At 38.5% G+C, this 23,458-nt stretch overlaps 1 protein-coding gene across 3 annotated transcripts in view; it reads left to right on the top strand.

The window, feature by feature from the left end:
• The window catches only part of LOC128656521 (PH-interacting protein-like), a 109,175-nt gene extending 90,083 nt beyond the window's left edge, over positions 1-19,092 (top strand). For 2 of the 3 annotated variants that reach the window (XM_053710467.1, XM_053710465.1), the window contains one exon: positions 15,536-19,092. In XM_053710467.1, coding sequence (XP_053566442.1) covers positions 15,536-16,224 — 689 coding nt within the window. In that variant the 3' untranslated portion in view covers positions 16,225-19,092. The remainder of the gene's footprint in view (positions 1-15,535) is intronic. The other variant, XM_053710466.1, reaches the window with a different exon arrangement.
• The last annotated feature ends 4,366 nt before the right edge of the window (positions 19,093-23,458 follow it).

Raw genomic sequence — 23,458 nt, 5'->3', positions numbered from 1 at the left:
AATTGAAAAACAAACTGAAATCTTTTAGGTGAAGGGAAGTAAAAATAAAATATGGTTGCATAAGTTGTTGGAACACCTTTTGATTTTATTACAAGACTAATTATTTTTGGATATGAGTCTTTAAGCATGGCACAGCTTTAATTGGCAAGATTTGCCCACTCTTCTTTGCAAAAACACTCCAAATCTGTCAGATTGCGAGGGGATCTCTTGTGCACAGCCCTCTTCAGATCACCCCACAGATTTTCGATTGGGTTCAGGTCAACTTTAATCTTCTTCTGGTGAAGCCATTCCTTTGTTGATTTGGATGTATGCTTTGGGTCGTTGTCATGCTGAAAGATGAAGTTCCTCTTCATGTTCAGCTTTCTAGCAGAAGCCTGAAGGTTTTGTGCCAATATTGACTGGTATTTGGAACTGTTCATAATTCCATCTAAGGCCCCAGTTCCAGCTTAAGAAAAACAGACCCAAAGCATGATGCTACCACCATCATGCTTCACTGTGGGTATAGTGTTTTTTTGGTGATATGGAGTGTTGTTTTTGCGCCAAACGTATCTTTTGGAATTATTGCCAAAAAGTTCAACCTTGGTTTCATCAGACCATAACACCTTTTCTCACATGCTTTTGGGAGACTTCAGATGTGTTTTTGCTAAATTTAGCTGAGCTTGGATGTTTTTCTCCATAAAAAAAGGCTTCCGTCTTGCCGTCTACCCCAAAGCCCAAACATATGAAGAATACGGGAGATTGTTGTCACATGTACTACACAGCCAGTACTTGCCAGATATTCCTGAAGCTCCTTTAATGTTGCTGTAGGCCTCTTGGTAGCCTCCCAGACCAGTTTTCTTCTCGTCTTTTCATCAATTTTGGAGGGACATCCAGTTCTTGGTAATGTCATTGTTGTGCCATATGTTCTCCACTTGATGATGACTGTCTTAACTGTTTTCCATGGTATATCTAATGCTTTGGAAATTCTTTTGTACACTTCTCCTGACTGATACCTTTTAACAATGAGATCCCTCTGATGCTTTGGAAGCTCTCTGCGGACCATGGCTTTTGTGTAGGACGCGACTAAGAAAATTTCAGGAAATACCTACTAGAACAGCTGAACTTTATTCAGGGTTAATCAGAGGCACTTTAAATTATGGCAGGTGTGTGATGACTCTTATTTCTTATGATTTTGAATGTGATTGCTTAATTCTGAACACAGCTACATCCCCAGTTATAAGAGGGTGTGCAACCCCATTATTTTAGTTTTTTTTTGTTTACTTCCCTCCACCTTAAAGATTTCAGTTTGTTTTTCAATCGAGTTGTGTAGTTTATAGGTCACATTAAAGGTGGAAAAAGTTCTGAAATGATTTATCTTTGTCTCATTTTTTTTACATCACAGAAACCTGCTATTTTAACAGGGGTGTGTAGACTTTTTATATCCACTGTATGTGTGTGTATATATACTGTGTGTATATATATATATATATATATATATATATATATATATATATATATATATATATATATATACTAATATATATGGTCCTGGGACAGAATTCCTTTACAAACCCTTTCCTTTTTTGCGCATTTAGCTTTAACTTTCGCACTTCGGCCTTCAGGCTTACGCATGTTGGGTTAGCGCACATACCTTTAGTCTGTTTTAGTTATTTTCGCACTTCGGCTGCCTTAAGGACATCTGTTTTGCGCACTTTAGTTTCAGGTTTGTGCACATCTGAATTTGGCGCATTAGATCCTAAATTCGCAGTCAGTTTTTTTCATGCACGTTTCTAAAGCGTTATCTATCTCTGAATGTGTTGTTGATGTATCCTGCTTTGTTTTACAGTTTGGCTTAGTGAACATGGTACCTGGAAGTTTATTTTAACAGCTACTTAGGAGTGGGTAAGATATTTACGTTGCTCAAGAGCTTTTTTATGGGGGTTATAATCTTTATCCTAGAAGCGAGCACCTTTCTACCTTTCAGCTAGATTACAAGTTTTGCGTTATGAGGGGGAAAGCATTGTTATGCTTCATAACGCTGCTTTTTCCCTAACGCCGTTATTACAAGTATTACAAGTCTTGTAGGTATAGGTGTACCGCACACCTTTTTGGCCGTCACGCAAAGTCAGTACCGCACTTTTTAAAAAGTCCTTTTTCAATGGGACTTCCATAGCGCCGGTATTACGAGTTTGCCTGGGAGGCCAAAAAGTGAGCGGTACACCCCATACTGACAAGATCCGTACCGCCATCTGAAGTCAGTAGTTATGAGTTTTATGCTACAGCTTTGTAACGTAAAACTCATAACTAATGTGTTACAAAGTACACCAAACAACCATAAAACACCTTTTAACCCCTAAACGAGGCCCTCCCGCATCGCAAACACTAAAATAAAATTACTAACCCCTATTCCGCCGCTCCCCTTCATCGTCGCCACTATAATAAACCTATTAACCCCTAAACCGCCGCCCTCTCACATCGCAATCACTATTTAAAGATTATTAACCCCTAATCTGCCGTCTGCCCACACCGCTGCTATAATAAACCTATTAACCACTAAACCGCAAGCCCCCACAACGAGAAATACTAAAATAAATTAACCCCTAAACCTCTGACCTCCCACATCACTAACTCTAAATAAATATATTAACTCCTAACCCTAACGTAACCCTAAGTCTAACCCTAACACCTCCTAACTTAAATATAATTAAAATAAAGCTAAATAAACCTTACAATTATTACCTAAATAATTCCTATTTAAAACTAAATACATACCTGTAAAATAAAACCTAAGCTAGCTACAATATAACTAATAGTTACATTGTAGCTATCTTAGTTTTTATTTCACAGCTAAGTTTGTATTTATTTTATCTAGGTAGACTAGTTATTAAATAGTTAACTATTTAATAACTACCTAGTTAAAATAAATAAAAAATTACTTAAACGTAAAATAAAACCTAACCTGCCTTACACTAAAAACTAACATTACAATAAAATAAATTAATAAAATACAATTTACTAAAATGCAAAAAAAAATAAACACTAAATTACAAAAAATAAAAAACAAAATTATCAAAAATAAAAATGAATTACTCCTAATCTAATAGCCCTATCAAAATAAATTACCCCCCCCCCCCAAAATAAAAATAAAAACCCTAGCCTACACTAAACTGCCAATGGCCCTTAAAAGGGCCTTTTGCCGGGCATTGCCCCAAAGAAATCCGCTCTTTTACCTATAAAAAAAAAAATACAAGCACCCTTCAACAGTAAAACCCACCACCCAACCAACCCCCCCCCCCTCCCCCCGCCAAATAAACCTAAACTAACCATTGCTCTGAAAAGGGCGTTTGGAATGGCATTTAGCTCTTTTACATTGCCCAAAACCCTAAGCAAAAAAAACACTCACCCCCGACGATCCACTTACAGTTATCAAAGTCCGGACATCCATCCTCATCCAGTCGGCGAAGTCCTCATCCAAGCGGAAAGAAGTCTTTATCCAGGAGGCCACTTCTATCAATCCATCCGGCGAAGTCCTCATCCAAGCGAGAAGAAGTCTTCATCTAGACGGCATATTCTATCTTCATCCATCCGGCGCAGAGCTGGTCCATCTTCAAGATATCCGGCGTGGAGCATCCTCTTCTTACAGTCGTCGCTGGAAAATTAAGGATCCAATCAGCCAATAGGTGTTTAACATCTTACTGGAAGGCAAAGAAAAAGATTGCAAAAGAATTGGCTACAACGGGGGCATGAGTTTTTACTGGTAACATCTAAATCAAGTATATTGGATTTCCATATTGCCTTACAAAATCCGTTACAATTTGAATTTAACAGTAACGAGATTGAAGGCATATTACTGGCCATTGGATGACATGTGACCCACAAAAAGGAAACAAAGATTTTTCATTGTTGCAAAACCGGGTCATCTGAAAATACGATAAGTGACTTTTATATGAATCATAACTACCAACCGAGTCTTAAATGTTATAAGCTTTTACATTTGTATTTTATAGAGTGCACACTCTTGTTTTAATGGTAAATATTACCATATTTTAATTATATAAATAAAATCCTTGTCTTTAGCCTTATGAGCGCTTCTCTTTATTTTTAAGTTTTAGATATGTTGGTTCAAGCTCCGTCTTTTTTCCTTTAGCAGAATCTCACACCAAGCGACTCTCGTTGTTTCTTCAACACCATTGTTGAAGGATCAATTTTCCAAAAAGTTATTTAAATCTTCAAACAAACTCCATGAGTCTTTCTCTAACATAGAAGGTTAAGATTGATGTCAGCTCTTCTGAACCTTCACTCTCTCTCTTTCCCCTATGTTGCTCATTGTATGGAAGTGCTAGGTCTTATGATTGCAGCTTCAGATGCAATTCTGTTTGCTCGTTTTCACATTGAACCTCTTCAGCTTTGTATGCTTCGTCAATTGTGCAGAGATTATACTCCGCTGTCTCAAAAGATATTTTTGGATGCCAGTACAAGTCAGTCTCTATCTTGGTGGCTGGATCATCAGTTTAAAAGAGAACGGTGGCTACTGGGCATTTTTACAGCTGAGCAATCCAAACATCTTTTACCCACACATCCTATTACACCAATCTTCCATTATCTCCCAAAAACACATAAGAGTCTTTTGTCTCCACCAGGCCGTCCTATCATTTCAGGCATAGGCTCCCTTTTGGAGCCTATGTCTGAATGGATTGACAGCATTTTACAACCACTGGTCACTAATTTATACAGCTATACTAGAGATTCTGGTCACCTTTTAGATATTTTGCAAAAAAATTTTTGGCAGGCTGGCTATAAGTGGGTAACAGTAGATGCTGTATCCTTGTATTCTTCTATACCTCATGTGCACGGATGCCGGGTGCTGGAATTCTTCCTAAATAAAAAAATACATCTTATAAAGATGAAGTCAAACAATTCATTGTGGAGGTGGTGGAGTTCCTACTTACTCACAATTACTTTATTTTTTATTCTGTTTATTATTTGCAATGTCAGGAAACAGCTATGGGGGCGAAGTTCGCCCCCTCATATGCAAATTTGTTTGTGGGTAGGTGGGAGCTCCAGCACATATACAACATGGGAGAACCTTTCAGGTCCGGCATCCTTCTGTAGATGAGGTATATAGATGATCTCATCTTCATTGTGAAGGAGGATTTTCCTTTTGATGACTTCCTGATTGTCTTGAATGACAATGATGTCAATCTTAGATTTACCGGAGAGTCACATCAGGAAGGAGTGAACTTCTTAGACCTCCACTTACATGGTGACATCACTACACAAAAGATTGTATCCACCACATATAGAAAGGAAACGGCAGGTAATACCATACTCCATGCCACCTCATGCCATCCTCAGCACCTAGTCAGATCTATTCGCAGAAGTCAATTCATTAGGCTTAGACGTAATGCTAGCACATTAGAAAATTACATTCAAGGTGGTAATGATCTTATTATAAGATTAAAAGCCAGAGGTTACAATGAAAGAGAGTTATACAGAACTTTTGAGGAGATAAAGGATTGGGTCCCGCATTCTAAGGGATCATCTCCCAAGATAGACAACACCAGTGGTTCCGTTGACACCAGGATAGGGACTAACAAGGATAATATAAATATAAATAAAAGTAATAACAAAAACAAAAATTATTTGGATGAACGAAGTATTGTCTTTTCAACCCAATTCTCCCCTCAATACAACTCTATATGCAGCATAATTAAGAAGCATTTGCACTTATTGAAGGGCAATGAGGTTTTGCAGCCCTATATAAAGGAATGCAGATTTGTTGCTAAGAAACCACCTACATTAGCTTCCAAACTCTCCCCTAGTTTAGTTAAGTCGCAGATTAAGTCCAGTGATAATTGGCTTAGGGGTAAAGGAAACTTCAGGGCACATCTCACGAATTGTCTTACCTGTGAAACAATGGATTTTACTAATAGGTTTTTTAGTAAAGCTACAGGTGAGTGTTTTGAGAGAGATTTTTATGCCACATGTCTTACTAATTACATAGTGTATCTATTGAATTGCCAGCTTTGTGAGGCCCAATATGTGGGTCAGTCGACCAGAACTCTTAGGGATCGCGCTAGAGAACATCTAAGAGACATAAAAAATTTCAACAAAGATTCTGCTGTAGCGAAACATTTTAATCTTTCTCACCTCACTAATGTACCTAAGCTTAAAATCAAGGTCATTGACCTAGCAAGAACTCCTTATCGAGGAGGAGACATATCCAAGGTGCTAGATAGGAAAGAACTATTTTGGATATATAAACTAAAAACCAGATCACCATTAGGTATGAATCTAGAATGGGATATGAGATATTATATTGACTAGGTTGAGACTATCAAATGTATTGATGGTTATACATTTATTTTCATATTAGTACACACTTTAATACATTTCCCTAGTCATATTATTTAATCCCCTCTCAGAGTATTTGGTTTTTCCTTTGTGCCCCAAGTAAATTCTGATACACATACAGAAATACATAACTATAGTAGGTTTGTTTTCACACACCCACTTGTAGAAATGTGTGCAAATCCGTATGGGTATGTGTGGACACATCTTCTTATGTGTTTACATATTGCCATACAAGGGATTAATTTATTTTTGGGGTTTTATTGATCTAATTGATTGACTCATTATTTATTTTTGTATTTATTTATACATCCATTTGTCCTACATTTATACCATATGAGTTAACTGTGCCCTATTCATTATCATTATGTTTTTATTAACATATCTCAAAATTATGTGATTATGTTATTTACATCGCTGTTTTGATATGAAATGTTTTTCTTCATCAACTATAATCTTTTGGTTTCATCAATTTTTTCCTTTGATTATTAGTGTCAACTTATTATATATGCATACATATTACAATATGATTCTGCTCATATTGATGTTTGCACAAGCTATGGAATGTATCATATGGCACTTTTACTCTAATGAGAACTGCTGTTAATTCTCTTGTGTATCCTGTCTCTGAGTTATGCATATTTGACATCTTTACATATTTACAAATCTGCATACATTGTGCTTATATTGTTAATATTGTTACTATTATCATTATGTGCCAAGTATTGCTACCTCTTCTCAAGTATATTGTGTACGTTTTTATTCTGATCTGTTACATCTATGGAGGTTGGTCACTTTTAGAACCTATTCTTGAAGCCTGTGTGACACTCAATAGTTACGTCACCTGACAAACGAAGCTTTCCATTGGTGCACGGCCCTTTAAATGTAACAGCTGTTCCTACTTGTATTTAGCTTCTATGAATAAGCGCTTGTGTGCGCGAAACATGTAAGATTGCTGATCCCCTCCATTGTTTGGTCGTGTCTTACATTTTATTGGAATAAATTACTACTATTTTTTTCTGTTGCTCAGTAGGCACCGTTTTCTTTTATTCTGATATTGCGGTCGTCCTCTGTTCTTTGCTTGGCTCCACACACCCCTGTTATCAGGAGTTGGTATGTTCTACCCCTCTTCCTCTGCCCGGCGGAAGTTTTCAGCAGCAGCACACCTTTTCTCAGCATGAATCATCAGTTTATTATTCTTTTGCTTCTCCTACCTGGACTGTGATCACTACAGATAAGTCTCTCAGTTTGGGGACCTGTTTGGAGGTTTCTGAGAACACAGAGTTTGGGCAATTTTCAGGGCTTTTCAAGCTTGGCCTCTGTTGAAAAGAGAATCTCATCTTTGTTTTAAGACAGACAATGTCTGTCGCAGTAGTATCTTATGTCAACCATTAGCGGGGAACTCGCAGTGAAGGAGTGTCTTGAATTCTCTTATGGACAGAAACCAATTTCTATCTAGTCTCTGCAATTCATATTCCAGGAGTGAGCAACTGGGAAGTGGACTTTCTACATCCAGGGGAGTGGTCTCATCACCAGAATGAGTTCAATAAGATTGTGGATCTTTGGGTACTCCCAGAGATAGATCTGATGGCTTCCTGTTTGAACAACAAACTTCCCTGGTACTTTGCGAGGTCCAGGGATCCTTAAGCAGAGTTTGTGGATGCTCTAGTAGCTCCTTGGTCATTTCAGCTTGCTTATCTGTTTCCACTACTGTTACTTCTACCCAGAGTGATCACCAAAATATGTCTAGAGAAATCATCAGTAATCTTGATTGCTCCAGCTCGGCCTTGCAGGATTTGGTATGTCGATCTATTTCAGATGTCCAGCTGCCCTCCTTGGCCTCTCCCTCAGCTGTCAAACCCTCTGTCTCAAGGTCCATTTTTCCATTAGGAACTTAAGTCTCTAAACTTGATGGCATGGAAATTGAACGTTAAGTCCTTAGACATAGAGGTTTCTCTGATTCAGTAATTGAAATCTTAATTCAGACCCATAAGCCTGTAACTAGGAACATTTTCTCATAAGGTCTGGAACGCCTTTATTTCTTGGTGTATAGTTCACATTTTTTCCTTGTAATCTTTCTACAGGATTATTTGGATAAGTGTCTATCTGACAGTTCTTCTGCTAGAAGAGTTTGCGTTATCTACTCTTTCTTCTGATCCTCCTTGTCTTATTTCTCCAACATAGGTGTGTCCGGTCCACGGCGTCATCCTTACTTGTGGGATATTCTCTTCCCCAACAGGAAATGGCAAAGAGCCCAGCAAAGCTGGTCACATGATCCCTCCTAGGCTCCGCCTACCCCAGTCATTCTCTTTGCCGTTGTACAGGCAACATCTCCACGGAGATGGCTTAGAGTTTTTTAGTGTTTAACTGTAGTTTTTCATTATTCAATCAAGAGTTTGTTATTTTCAAATAGTGCTGGTACGTACTATTTACTCAGAAACAGAAAAGAGATGAAGAATTCTGTTTGTATGAGGAAAATGATTTTAGCAACCGTAACTAAAATCCATGGCTGTTCCACACAGGACTGTTGAGAGCAATTGACTTCAGTTGGGGGAACAGTTTGCAGTCCTTTGCTGCTTGAGGTATGACACATTCTAACAAGACGATGTAATGCTGGAAGCTGTCATTTTCCCTATGGGATCCGGTAAGCCATGTTTATTACGATTGTAAATAAGGGCTTCACAAGGGCTTATTTAGACTGTAGACCTTTTTTGGGCTAAATCGATTGATATTAACACTTATTTAGCCTTGAGGAATCATTTATTCTGGGTATTTTGATATAATAATATCGGCAGGCACTGTTTTAGACACCTTATTCTTTAGGGGCTTTCCCAAAGCATAGGCAGAGTCTCATTTTCGCGCCGGTGTTGCGCACTTGTTTTTGAGAGGCATGGCATGCAGTCGCATGTGAGAGGAGCTCTGATACTTATAAAAGACTTCTGAAGGCGTCATTTGGTATCGTATTCCCCTTTGGGTTTGGTTGGGTCTCAGCAAAGCAGATACCAGGGACTGTAAAGGGGTTAAAGCTTAAAACGGCTCCGGTTCCGTTATTTTAAGGGTTAAAGCTTCCAAAATTGGTGTACAATATTTTCAAGGCTTTAAGACACTGTGGTGAAAGTTTGGTGAATTTTGAACAATTCCTTCATGTTTTTTCGCAATTGCAGTAATAAAGTGTGTTCAGTTTAAAATTTAAAGTGACAGTAACGGTTTTATTTCAAAACGTTTTTTGTACTTTCTTATCAAGTTTATGCCTGTTTAACATGTCTGAACTACCAGATAGACTGTGTTCTGAATGTGGGGAAGCCAGAATTCCTATTCATTTAAATAAATGTGATTTATGTGATAATGACAATGATGCCCAAGATGATTCCTCAAGTGAGGGGAGTAAGCATGGTACTGCATCATTCCCTCCTTCGTCTACACGAGTCTTGCCCACTCAGGAGGCCCCTAGTACATCTAGCGCGCCAATACTCCTTACTATGCAACAATTAACGGCTGTAATGGATAATTCTGTCAAAAACATTTTAGCCAAAATGAACCCTTGTCAGCGTAAGCGTGGATGCTCTGTTTTAGTTACTGAAGAGCATGACGACGCTGATATTAATATCTCTGAAGGGCCCCTAACCCAATCTGAGGGGGCCAGGGAGGTTTTGTCTGAGGGAGAAATTACTGATTTAGGGAACATTTCTCAGCAGGCTGAATCTGATGTGATTACTTTTAAATTTAAATTGGAACATCTCCGCATTTTGCTTAAGGAGGTATTATCCACTCTGGATGATTGTGAAAAATTTGGTCATCCCAGAGAAACTATGTAAAATGGACAAGTTCCTAGAGGTGCCGGGGCTCCCAGAAGCTTTTCCTATACCCAAGCGGGTGGCGGACATTGTTAATAAAGAATGGGAAAGGCCCGGTATTCCTTTCGTCCCTCCCCCCATATTTAAAAAATTGTTTCCTATGGTCGACCCCAGAAAGGACTTATGGCAGTCAGTCCCCAAGGTCGAGGGAGCGGTTTCTACTTTAAACAAACGCACCACTATTCCCATAGAGGATAGTTGTGCTTTCAAAGATCCTATGGATAAAAAATTAGAAGGTCTGCTTAAAAAGATGTTTGTTCAGCAGGGTTACCTTCTACAACCCATTTCATGCATTGTCCCTGTCACTACAGCCGCATATTTCTGGTTTGATGAACTGATTAAGGTGCTCGATAGTGACTCTCCTCCTTATGAGGAGATTATGGACAGAGTCAATGCTCTCAAATTGGCTAATTCTTTCACTCTAGACGCCTCTTTGCAATTGGCTAAGTTAGCGGCTAAGAATTCTGGGTTTGCTATTGTGGCGCGCAGAGCGCTTTGGTTGAAATCTTGGTCGGCTGATGCGTCTTCCAAGAACAAGCTACTAAACATTCCTTTCAAGGGGAAAACGCTGTTTGGTCCTGACTTGAAAGAGATTATCTCTGATATCACTGGGGGTAAGGGCCATGCCCTTCCTCAGGATCGGCCTTTCAAGGCAAAAAATAGACCTTGGAGACCAATGCAAGGCTGGAACAAGGGAAAGCAGGCCAAGAAACCTGCCACTGCTACCAAGACAGCATGAAATATTGGCCCCCGATCCGGGACCGGATCTGGTGGGGGGCAGACTCTCTCTCTTCGCTCAGGCTTGGGCAAGAGATGTTCTGGATCCTTGGGCGCTAGAAATAGTCTCCCAGGGTTATCTTCTGGAATTCAAGGGACTTCCCCCAAGGGGGAGGTTCCACAGGTCTCAGTTGTCTTCAGACCACATAAAAAGGCAGGCGTTCTTACATTGTGTAGAAGACCTGTTAAAAATGGGAGTGATTCATCCTGTTCCATTGAGAGAACAAGGGATGGGGTTCTACTCCAATCTGTTCATAGTTCCCAAAAAAGAGGGAACGTTCAGACCAATCCTAGATCTCAAGATCTTAAACAAATTTCTCAAGGTCCCATCGTTCAAGATGGAAACCATTCGAACTATCCTTCCTTCCATCCAGGAAGGTCAATTCATGTCCACGGTGGATTTAAAGGATGCGTATCTACATATTCCTATCCACAAGGAACATCCTCGGTTCCTAAGGTTTGCATTCCTAGACAAACATTTCCAGTTTGTGGCGCTTCCTTTCGGATTAGCCACTGCTCCAAGGATTTTCACAAAGGTACTAGGGTCCCTTCTAGCGGTGCTAAGACCAAGGGGCATTGCAGTAGTACCTTACCTGGACGACATTCTGATTCAAGCGTCGTCCCTCCCTCGAGCAAAGGCTCACACGGACATCGTCCTGGCCTTTCTCAGATCTCACGGCTGGAAAGTGAACGTGGAAAAGAGTTCTCTATCCCCGTCAACAAGGGTTCCCTTCTTGGGAACAATTATAGACTCCTCAGAAATGAGGATTTTTCTAACAGAGGCCAGAAAGACAAAACTTCTGGACTCTTGTCGAATTCTTCATTCCGTTCCTCTTCCTTCCGTAGCTCAGTGCATGGAAGTGATCGGGTTGATGGTAGCGGCAATGGACATAGTTCCTTTTGCGCGCATTCATCTAAGACCATTACAACTGTGCATGCTCAGTCAGTGGAATGGGGACTATACAGACTTGTCTCCAAAGATACAAGTAAATCAGAGGACCAGAGACTCACTCCGTTGGTGGCTGTCCCTGGACAACCTGTCACGAGGGATGACATTCCGCAGACCAGAGTGGGTCATTGTCACGACCGACGCCAGTCTGATGGGCTGGGGCGCGGTCTGGGGATCCCTGAAAGCTCAGGGTCTTTGGTCTCGGGAAGAATCTCTTCTACCGATAAATATTCTGGAACTGAGAGCGATATTCAATGCTCTCAAGGCTTGGCCTCAGCTAGCGAGGACCAAGTTCATACGGTTTCAATCAGACAACATGACGACTGTTGCGTACATCAACCATCAGGGGGGAACAAGGAGTTCCCTAGCGATGGAAGAAGTGACCAAGATCATTCTATGGGCGGAGTCTCACTCCTGCCACCTGTCTGCTATCCACATCCCGGGAGTGGAAAATTGGGAAGCGGATTTTCTGAGTCGTCAGACATTGCATCCGGGGGAGTGGGAACTCCACCCGGAAACCTTTGCCCAAGTCACTCAACTATGGGGCATTCCAGACATGGATCTGATGGCCTCTCGTCAGAACTTCAAAGTTCCTTGCTACGGGTCCAGATCCAGGGATCCCAAGGCGGCTCTAGTGGATGCACTAGTAGCACCTTGGACCTTCAAACTAGCTTATGTGTTCCCGCCGTTCCCTCTCATCCCCAGGCTGGTAGCCAGGATCAATCAGGAGAGGGCGTCGGTGATCTTGATAGCTCCTGCGTGGCCACGCAGGACTTGGTATGCAGATCTGGTGAATATGTCATCGGCTCCACCTTGGAAGCTACCTTTGAGACGAGACCTTCTTGTTCAGGGTCCGTTCGAACATCCGAATCTGGTTTCACTCCAGCTGACTGCTTGGAGATTGAACGCTTGATTTTATCGAAGCGAGGTTTCTCAGATTCTGTTATCGATACTCTTGTTCAGGCCAGAAAGCCTGTAACTAGAAAGATTTACCACAAAATTTGGAAAAAATATATCTGTTGGTGTGAATCTAAAGGATTCCCTTGGGACAAGGTTAAGATTCCTAGGATTCTATCCTTCCTTCAAGAAGGATTGGAAAAAGGATTATCGGCAAGTTCCCTGAAGGGACAGATTTCTGCCTTGTCGGTGTTACTTCACAAAAAACTGGCAGCTGTGCCAGATGTTCAAGCCTTTGTTCAGGCTCTGGTTAGAATCAAGCCTGTTTACAAACCTTTGACTCCTCCTTGGAGTCTCAATTTAGTTCTTTCAGTTCTTCAGGGGGTTCCGTTTGAACCCTTACATTCCGTTGATATTAAGTTATTATCTTGGAAAGTTTTGTTTTTAGTTGCAATTTCTTCTGCTAGAAGAGTTTCAGAATTATCTGCTCTGCAGTGTTCTCCTCCTTATCTGGTGTTCCATGCAGATAAGGTGGTTTTACGTACTAAACCTGGTTTTCTTCCAAAAGTTGTTTCTAACAAAAACATTAACCAGGAGATTATCGTACCTTCTCTGTGTCCGAAACCAGTTTCAAAGAAGGAACGCTTGTTGCACAATTTGGATGTTGTCCGCGCTCTAAAATTCTATTTAGATGCTACAAAGGATTTTAGACAAACATCTTCCTTGTTTGTTGTTTATTCAGGTAAAAGGAGAGGTCAAAAAGCAACTTCTACCTCTCTCTCTTTTTGGATTAAAAGCATCATCAGATTGGCTTACGAGACTGCCGGACGGCAGCCTCCCGAAAGAATCACAGCTCATTCCACTAGGGCTGTGGCTTCCACATGGGCCTTCAAGAACGAGGCTTCTGTTGATCAGATATGTAGGGCAGCGACTTGGTCTTCACTGCACACTTTTACCAAATTTTACAAGTTTGATACTTTTGCTTCTTCTGAGGCTATTTTTGGGAGAAAGGTTTTGCAAGCCGTGGTGCCTTCCATTTAGGTGACCTGATTTGCTCCCTCCCTTCATCCGTGTCCTAAAGCTTTGGTATTGGTTCCCACAAGTAAGGATGACGCCGTGGACCGGACACACCTATGTTGGAGAAAACAGAATTTATGTTTACCTGATAAATTTCTTTCTCCAACGGTGTGTCCGGTCCACGGCCCGCCCTGGTTTTTTAATCAGGTCTGATAATTTATTTTCTTTAACTACAGTCACCACGGTACCATATGGTTTCTCCTATGCTATTATTCCTCCTTAACGTCGGTCGAATGACTGGGGTAGGCGGAGCCTAGGAGGGATCATGTGACCAGCTTTGCTGGGCTCTTTGCCATTTCCTGTTGGGGAAGAGAATATCCCACAAGTAAGGATGACGCCGTGGACCGGACACACCGTTGGAGAAAGAAATTTATCAGGTAAACATAAATTCTGTTTTTTCATCAGGATAAGTCAGTTTTACAGACTACTTTTGACTTATTGCTTAAGGTTGTTAGCAGAAAAATTGTCCCTTCTTAATGTGCTGGTCCTAAGAATGCTCCAGAGAGATTTTGCATAATCTGAATGTTGTTAGAGTATTAAAATATTACATTGATGCTACTAAGAACTGTAGACAAACTTCTAGTTAGTTCATTTACTTTTCTGGTTCTAGAAAAGGACAGAACATGTTTGCCGTTTCTTTGGCTTCTTGGTTGGAACTTTTGATTCACAAGGCTTACTTGGAGGCGGGTAAACCTCCACCGCAACAGATTACTGTTTATTCTACTAGGTCAATTGCCACTTCTTGAGCCTTCAAGAATGAGGCTTCTTTGCATACTTTTACAAAACTCTACTATTTTTATGATTTTGCTTCTTCTGAGGCAGCCTTTGGCAGGAAGGTCCATTAGGCAGTTGTCTCAGCTTTATTTTTTTGCCTGATTGATTCATTTTTTAAGTACATTAAAAAAAGTATTTGGGTTGTGGATTTAATTTCTCAGTAAAAATCCCTCTCTTTGTTATTACTCATAGGCTCCACGGCTTGGGTATTAGTTTCCAGGAGTAATGAATTGTGGACTCTCACCACCTGTATGAAAGAAAACATATTTTATGCTTACCTGATAAGTTAATTTATTTAATGGTGGTGAGAGTTCACAAGACCCCACCCTTTGTTTTTTGGGTTTAGTATTTTCTTTAGCACATCTTTTTTCCCTGCTCCTTTTATTGGCTCGTATTCCTTTTTCTTATCTCACTTTGCTTGGCTATACGTTAGACTGAGTTATGTGGTAGAAGATTTATAGGGCTCTTGAGGTTTGAAAATCTTTGCATCCTCCTAGTGATAAGGAAGAGTAATGCCCAGAAGTAATGGACCATGGACTCTCACAACCATGAAAGAAATGTATCTATCAGGTAAGCATAAATTATATTTTTTAAGAAGGTACGGTGATTGACATATCAAATAATGTAAAAGGTTAAGATGTACTGTAAAATGTCACAAAAGGAAGAGGAACAACTGTGGGCTCTTCCTTTTGCAGTACATTACAATTTAGAGGTAGAAGTGGGTTAAAGTATGTTAATCACAATTTATTTTTAGATTTATGCTATGTAGTGATCAATTGATGTACAGGTTTTGTTTTGTTTGTTTTTTCATTCCCTGCATGAAGTTCATTTTAATAGTTTTTTTTTATTTATATATACTATTTTTTTTTATTTCCAGCAGTAAAAAAAGATGTTTCAGTACCAGAAACCATTCATGTAAATGGACACAGCAATCAACCCACCAAACCAGTAGCAAAAGGACGTCCTGGCCGTAAACCTAAGATAATTGTAAATAACAATGACAACATTGCTAAAAATAGTGTTCCGCCACTTATTCCCAAGAAAAGAGGTAGAAAACCCAAATACATCCGAACTGAGGAGCAGCAAAACTCATCCAAACTAATTGTTCCATTTACAAAGGTTAAAGAGCAACCAACCACTTCTACAGGCAACGTTCATGTAAAGCAAGAGGTTAAGAATGAAAATGAGGTACCAAAAAAGCGAAGGGGTAGAAAACCAAAGGTAAAGACAGAGGCAACTATGACAACTGCTCCTCCTGTACCACCACCAGCTGAGCCTGAACATATAGACCTAGGAATTGTTAAAATTCAAACCAGAAGCAAATGTAAAAAGTCAGAGGAGCCAATGGATGAATTGGTAGATGTGTCTGATGACCCAAATCTTTCTGAAACCCAAATGAGAACTAGAAACCAGGGAAGGAGGACTGCATTTTACAATGAGGAAGATTCTGAAGAGGAGCAAAGGCAGCTACTGTTTGAAGATACCTCTTTAACATTTGGTACCTCTAGTAGAGGAAGGGTGCGGAAACTGACTGAAAAGGCAAAGGCAAATTTAATTGGCTGGTAACAAAGCATTGTAGTTAAAATGCTTAAAAGCAGCTTCACTAAATACTTTACAAACTGCTCTTGTGCTGCTATAATAGGAGGGAATAGACAGTGATAAAAGTGGAATTTATATTTTAGACCTTTCATATTTATTATATATGAAGTGGGTTTACACATTTCACAATTCATAGTTGACAAACTGACAAAGACTAACAAGATTTGCTTAATTCAGGCAAATAGTCTACTTACAGCATTGTGAAATGTGCACTAGCAACAGGGCTTTGTACAGCAAAATGACTATTTTTAACAAATGAGGGTACACTATAATGCAGAGTTTAAATAATTTTATTGATAATGGTAACCATTTGGGGGTTTTGTGTTTCCTATATGTATAAATGAAATGTTACCACAATGTATGCATCCAAAACAAAAACTAGTAATGGTAACCCTGGGCTTGTGTGTTATCACATACAAAGTTATTGACATATCTTACATACATATATTTATATATCAATTATATCCACATTGGAAGATTTTCATTTGTCTAATTTTTCAGACCTTGATTCCGCCAGTCAATCACTAAATCAGAGTATTGTGCCAAAGACTGAGACTAAAGACAGTTAAATCCTGTAATTTCTGTCAGAACTGCGCACAATTTTTGTGTATATGTATATAAAAAAAAATATAAAAGCAGGTGTATATTCGTCTTAAGGTATTGTATACTGTGCTTACTTATCCTGTTTTGGTACTTTTGTTATTAAGAAAAAGAAAAAGGAATAAAAAAAATAACCTGTGGCAGGGTACTTTTAAGATTTTAGAAAATGTAAACCCTATAGATTTAATTGAAATTTGTATATATATATATATATATATATATATATTTCAACAATAATTGTGATGATTAGTGATATTGATTATTGTAATGAACATGCTGCGTTTTCTTAAACATATAATAATAATGTATATTTGTTCATATCAAGCTAAAGAAATGTAGAGAAAACATAAGGGACTGTAGAGAACTATTCTCTACAACAGAATACTTGGCAGTGTATGCTAATCAATATTGCTTTGCTAAATTGATTTTTTAAAGATCTGGAAATGAACTACTTCATAGGAAATCTACAGAACTACCTTTGTATGCTCCTTGTTTACTTGCAACATACTTAATAGGATAAAATGTGTATATATTAAATGTGTGTATAAAAGTATGTGTAATTATACGCATAGGTTTACACGCATTACACACCTAAAATCCTGTTCGGTTTTTTTTAATAAATAACATGGGTTTTAGATAGTAATATAATTGGGGAAAAGTTTTAAAATGTCAAGTTTTCATTTAATTTTATAGGTTGGAAGTTTACTCTTCATTACTGAAAGGTCATTTTCCATTTAGGCTTTTTATGTCAATACACAATGCTGTTTTTTTTATTCTGATAAAAGTTAATAGAAGTTGGAAGCAAAATGTCATTTAAGTTGTGTGCCTTGTATTTTATTTTATTATATTTTCTGTATGTTTATAGTTACACAAATTAGCTGAATGTATTAAACATTGCACTGCTGTAGAATAAAAAAGCAGTTATTTATTTCTTTATAATACACTTTGCTGTTATAACATTCAGATTATTTATACAGTTGTGTGATTAACACATTGGTGAACTTTTTTTCTTATGTTTATTCGCAGGACTTGATAAGTTTTATATCAAACATAGGAGACTGCCAAAAAAGAATGTCAGTTCCCCATTTTTATGAATAATTAAAGAAAAAAATAGGGGTCAGGCATAAAATTGAAGGAACTTTGCCTCCCTGGCTCCTGGTATTTGTTATTCCTCGGTTTTGTTTTTTTTCTGAATTTATTTAACAGTTGAATAATAGTAGAATCATGGTATGGAGAGAGAAAAAACACATTCCAAATGACTGTCCATTTAATTCACATTCATTTTCCTCTATGGCTTTTATATGGTCACTTTTATATGCCAAATATTTTAGCAGGTTTCAGCAGAAATCTCAAGATTAATCATTTTAAAAATGCATTATTTCTTTTTTGACTGAAGAGAATAAGATCACTACATTAGGGGTACTAACCCGTATAAATTTCACAGGTTTCATAGGGCATCCTCTGTAGTTTATTTTGTTTATTTTTCTATCTCTGTATTAAGTTAAATTATCTGACAAAATCCACTGACTGAAAGTTAAAACGTGATTCTCACTATATTTCGCTACCCCTGCAAGCTGCAATATCACCCTTGTTAGCAAAGGGCTTTCTCTACATGTTTTCTGTAGAATTATCCTTGTAACCACTGTAATGCTTCTGTATGTTTTTACACTTTTATATGAAAAGAAATCCTGTATACAATATAAAAAATATATTTTTAAAAAAATACAAGCTCACATATTGTTTTAGGATTTAATGCACAGATTGTTTCTCTTTCATACTGTATATTTAATTTTTAAATAATGCTTTTTCCTTGTTTCGTATTGTCATTTAATAGTATATTTGTTTAAAAAAAAAGTTTTGTATAATTTGAAGTAGTCTTCACAACATATTAACATTCTGTTTGACTTGAAAAGTGATGCTTTTGAAAGCAGGTCAGATAACCTGCTGCCCAACATGCCCTATGTACAATTATTCCTGTGAAACTTACAATTTGGGCAGACATGCAAATTATTACCTTAAGTGCTGAGCCTGTTTTATTAACATTTATGTGCTATATTTAAACATACATTCTTATGATTTTTTTCTGCTGTGAGTAAAACTTTTTTTTTTTTTTTTTGTCCCATCATTTTCAAAATAAACTTACTGATTGTGGATCCCAATTAGGAAAAATACACTCCCTATAATGGAAGTGTTTTTCTGATTATATTTTATTTTAATAAATGTCATAGCAAACAATGTTTGGTCGTGTATTTTCTAAATAACATATTTTCTGTTCCTTTTTTTCCAACATAGTTCTCTAGTAAAAAAACAATGTTTAGCATTATACAGGTTTCAGGAGGAATCTGCATTTGAAAAAAATCATATGATTGCTGCTTCATGAATTGTTCAGTGTTATACAACTATTCTGCATGAAGCTTTCAAGTTTCTACTGTTTCCACATAGATAGCCCCCTGGGTGTTAGTTTTAGTATCTACCTGTTTGAAGTATGGTAGTATTTAGCCAGTATGTTGAAGCCAGTTTTATATTGCACACCTTAAATCCAGAACCTAGAAAATTAAATGGTTTTAAAATGTTTAGAAGCTTTTATTTCCTCTACACAAATCCTATCTGCTTCTGCTACCTTTAATTGTTTTGTTTTATTAAATGCTAATGGAATGGGTCCTAAGACAGAATGATGTGGTACATTGAGAGAATAACCACAAGACTTTGCCAGAAGAACCAGATCTGTTGTTGGCTTGTTTTGCATGCTCTTTTCACACACAAAAAAGCATCACAATCTGAGGGCACACATACCATTGTAAACCTTCATTGCATTAGTTGTAAATCCTTGCTTATCTTGCAGGTTTCCTAAATCACCATTGCTTCAGGAGTTTTGAGTCTGATTTTTAAGTATGCTGTTTTTTTTACTGATCAGTTCATTTCCATCTCTCTGCAAGTTCAGTTGGTAATTACTCATGCTTATTACGGTGTCTGAACCCTTTTTGCCCTTTTGTGTGAGAAAGTTTTAATTTGCAATTCCCTGTTAGTTCCGCGGGTCAAATTCTCCATGATGTGGGATATGCATTTATAGGTTGAAGTTTGTTTTTTGTTTGTTTTTTTTTGTTTCTTTCAGAGGCAAGATCGCTTATCACCTATATGATCTGACATACTTACAGATTCTGAAAAGTGTTTGTCCTGCTTTGGAAGGATCCAATTCATCCTTGCTCTCTGACCTTTGTTCTTTACATATTGCAACACCATTCTTAAAACCAATATATATTGCATGAGGTTTTTCCCATAGCCAGATCTTTTCACAGATGGATCTTTTACGTTGTGCTCCTTCATATCAGTTTCTCCCTTTAGATTTGAGGACTTCTAATTTTGTTTCTTCTGAATGTGTTTAGTTCCTGAAATATTCTTGGATAATAATTCTTTAATGGAGGCTTTATTTCACATGCTGGATATTTACATGGTCTTTAAGTATTATTTAAAATCAGTGATATCAGATTGCTTTCGTTCATAAGGTGGAGAGAGTCCATGATTCATTATGCCAGTGAATCACTTTCTATCCACTAAGAGGAGGCAAAGTTTCCCAAAACACTCAAAAACATTTCATCCCTCCCACGTCCCTGGTATGCCAGTTTAAACTTTGCCTCCCAGCATGAAAAATAGTTATCCTTCTATTTTTCTTTAGAGAAGGGTTCTCTAAAGGGGGCCCAGATTCCCCCTCAGAGAGCTGCTACAGAAATAGGGAGGGGGGGGGCTGGAGTATGGGTAGTGACACAATTACTCTGTAATGTATGGATAGTATACAGTAGTAAAAGTTTGTGCACAGAGGAGTTACAACTCTTATTCAAGGGGCTGTAACCCGGTTTCATGTTTTTTATTTTCCTTTGTTTATTTAATGGAGGTTAACAAACTTTCTTTTGACAGAGATTTAGCAGTTTAGAGTGTTTAACCCTTTAAGGACACAGCTTTCAGTTTGCTCAATTGTTTTATGACGGAAATATTCCGTCACATGTCCTTAAGAGGTTAAAGGGATATGAAACCCAAATTATTATTATTATTATTTTTGGCATTCAGATAGAGCATGCAATTTTAAGCAATTTTCTAATTTACTCCTATTATCATTTTTCCTTTGTTCTCTTGTTATCTTTATTTGAAAAGCAGGAATGTAAGGTTAGGAACCAAAAATGGGCCGGTTCCTCAGCTTACATTCCTGCTTTTTTTTTTTTTTTAAAGATACCAAGAGATAAAGAAAAAATTATAATAGGAGTAAATTAGAAGGTTTCTTAAAATTGCAAGCTGTATCTGAATCATGAAATAAAAAAAAATGGGATTAATATCTCTTTAACTGGGTATCTGTGATTATACTTATTTAAGATACCGGCCCTTTTAATTGTCGCTTCCTCATAGTGGCCGGCTTCCTTCTCGCTTTTCTGTCTGCCAGCCTGCAACAGGAGCGCTAAGATGAGACCAGGATTCAGTCTTAGCGTGGTGGGAGGAGAGGCAGTTAGTGCATAGGTAATTGTAAATAGATAAGAGTTAATGGCAGTTTTCAGTTGTTCCCGCCACTATGCCTCCTCCACAGCTGCAATGCGCTACAGGAATCCTGTCTCTAGCAAGTTGGCTATGGTACCCTGGAACTAGGGAGGGCACTTTGGTATTATATCTGCAGTATTCTCTACAGTATATTTACTTGCTCTGGATTGGCTCTCTACTGGATCAGCAACCTGTGAGGAGAATGGTCTCAGCATGCTGTAAGACACAGTGGAGGGGTGCTTCAGTCCAGGCAAGTGACTCAGGCACTACACAGCCCCGGAGCTATCCAATAGTACTCTCCTTACAGGTACTACATAGCTGGGGTCACAGCCCTACACCTTATGAGTTTTACCTATGTGTTTACGAATTTAGGGGAATGAGGCACAGTATAGTTATTATCCTAGCATCCTTAGGACTCCTTAGCAGCTCAATTTACCCTTTTTATCTGAAGAACCTTATTTCTTTTTAATGACACAATGAGTCCATGGATCATCTTAATTAAGGCGGCAAAGAGCACCACAGCAAAGCTGTTAAATATCACCTCCCTTCCCTCCCAACCCAGTCATTCTCTTTGCCTACGTTAAGTGCAAAGAGGTGGTAAATTAGGTGTTAGAAAAAGATCTTCAATCAAGAGTTTATTATTTTTAAAGTAGTACAGGATTGTGCTGCTTTGTCCTGGGATGTAGTCGTAGTCCATATCAGTCTCTTCAGTAGAGCAGTGGTGGCTTTAGAGCGGTGGGAACTTGTGGGACATAATTCTCACTGCTCCTCCCATACTGATGCTGCCCTTACTCTGAAAAACCGAGGGATCTTACTCAGTCTTTTTCCTTTTGTCACAGGTCCATGGGAGGGAGAGGACCTCTTAAACCTGGGAGCTGCCTTTCTGTCGGGCAGATGAGGATGTAATTGCTGACTTATTATCTGGGGGATAAAGGACTCAGAAAAAGTTAGGCACTTGGGATGTAGTCGTAGTTCATATCAGTCTCTTCAGTAGAGCAGTGGTGGCTTTAGAGCGGTGGGAACTTGTGGGACATAATTCTCACTGCTCCTCCCATACTGATGCTGCCCTAACTCTGAAAAACCGAGGGATCTTACTCAGTCTTTTTCCTTTTGTCACAGGTCCATGGGAGGGAGAGGACCTCTTAAACCTGGGAGCTGCCTTTCTGTCAGGCAGATGAGGATGTAATTGCTGACTTATTATCTGGGGGATAAAGGACTCAGAAAAAGTTAGGCACTTGATTCAACAAGGGACAATAAAGAGACTCATGGGATATGGGACACTTTATTTATGACAATGGACAGTAACAGCGCAGGCACTGGGGCTGGATGTAAATGGCATAGGCTTATGGTGGTTCTCATCTCCCAGCATTTTAATAATATGCACGACCGGGAGATGACTGGATTTGGTGACGCCCACAATGGGCGGTACTAGGGGAAAGCATTGCATGCCCTTTCTTACTTCCTCTTCCTTTTAGTCTGAAGAAGCTTGTTAACATTTTATCCTGGTATCACTCTAAAGTATTAGGAGTAAGATTGTGACATTTAATACCACAACCAGTGCTACCTAACGGAGTGTCAAAACAACAGGGTAGGTATAAGATACAACGCTCAAATCTCAAATGCTATTCCCAAAAGGTAAGTGCACCTCCTAACATCAAACCAAAATAGAAAAAGAACAAGGGGATATGGGAACGCGCTGTAAAAAACAGCATATGAGAGGTAAAGAACTATATAAGGAATGTGGATTACACAAGAGTATAATAAAAAAGTTTATATTTGTTTATAATTATATTACAATAAGCGATGCCGGCATCTGATACAAAGTAAAATAGTACAATTAAAATAGGATGAGAATCAGCATAAATTATAAAACATCAGTGTGTAGTGCTATAAGTAACTATAAAAATAATAATATGTTGCAAAGTAACACAATGTTAAAATTGAAACAGAGTCAATGTTACCGTCCTTTCACAATCAGGCCAGTGATTAGAGTGTCTGATCCAGCTGTTTATATGAATGCAGGTATGACTTGGAAAATTCCCTCTGCGTTGTTTTTAAAACAGCGAAAAGCTTGCAAAAT

Source organism: Bombina bombina, chromosome 4 (genome assembly GCF_027579735.1).
Source record: "Bombina bombina isolate aBomBom1 chromosome 4, aBomBom1.pri, whole genome shotgun sequence".
Taxonomy (NCBI): Eukaryota; Metazoa; Chordata; class Amphibia; order Anura; family Bombinatoridae; genus Bombina; species Bombina bombina.
The sequence above is the reverse complement of the archived record's forward strand: the minus strand, read 5'-3'. Positions and strand labels throughout refer to the sequence as shown.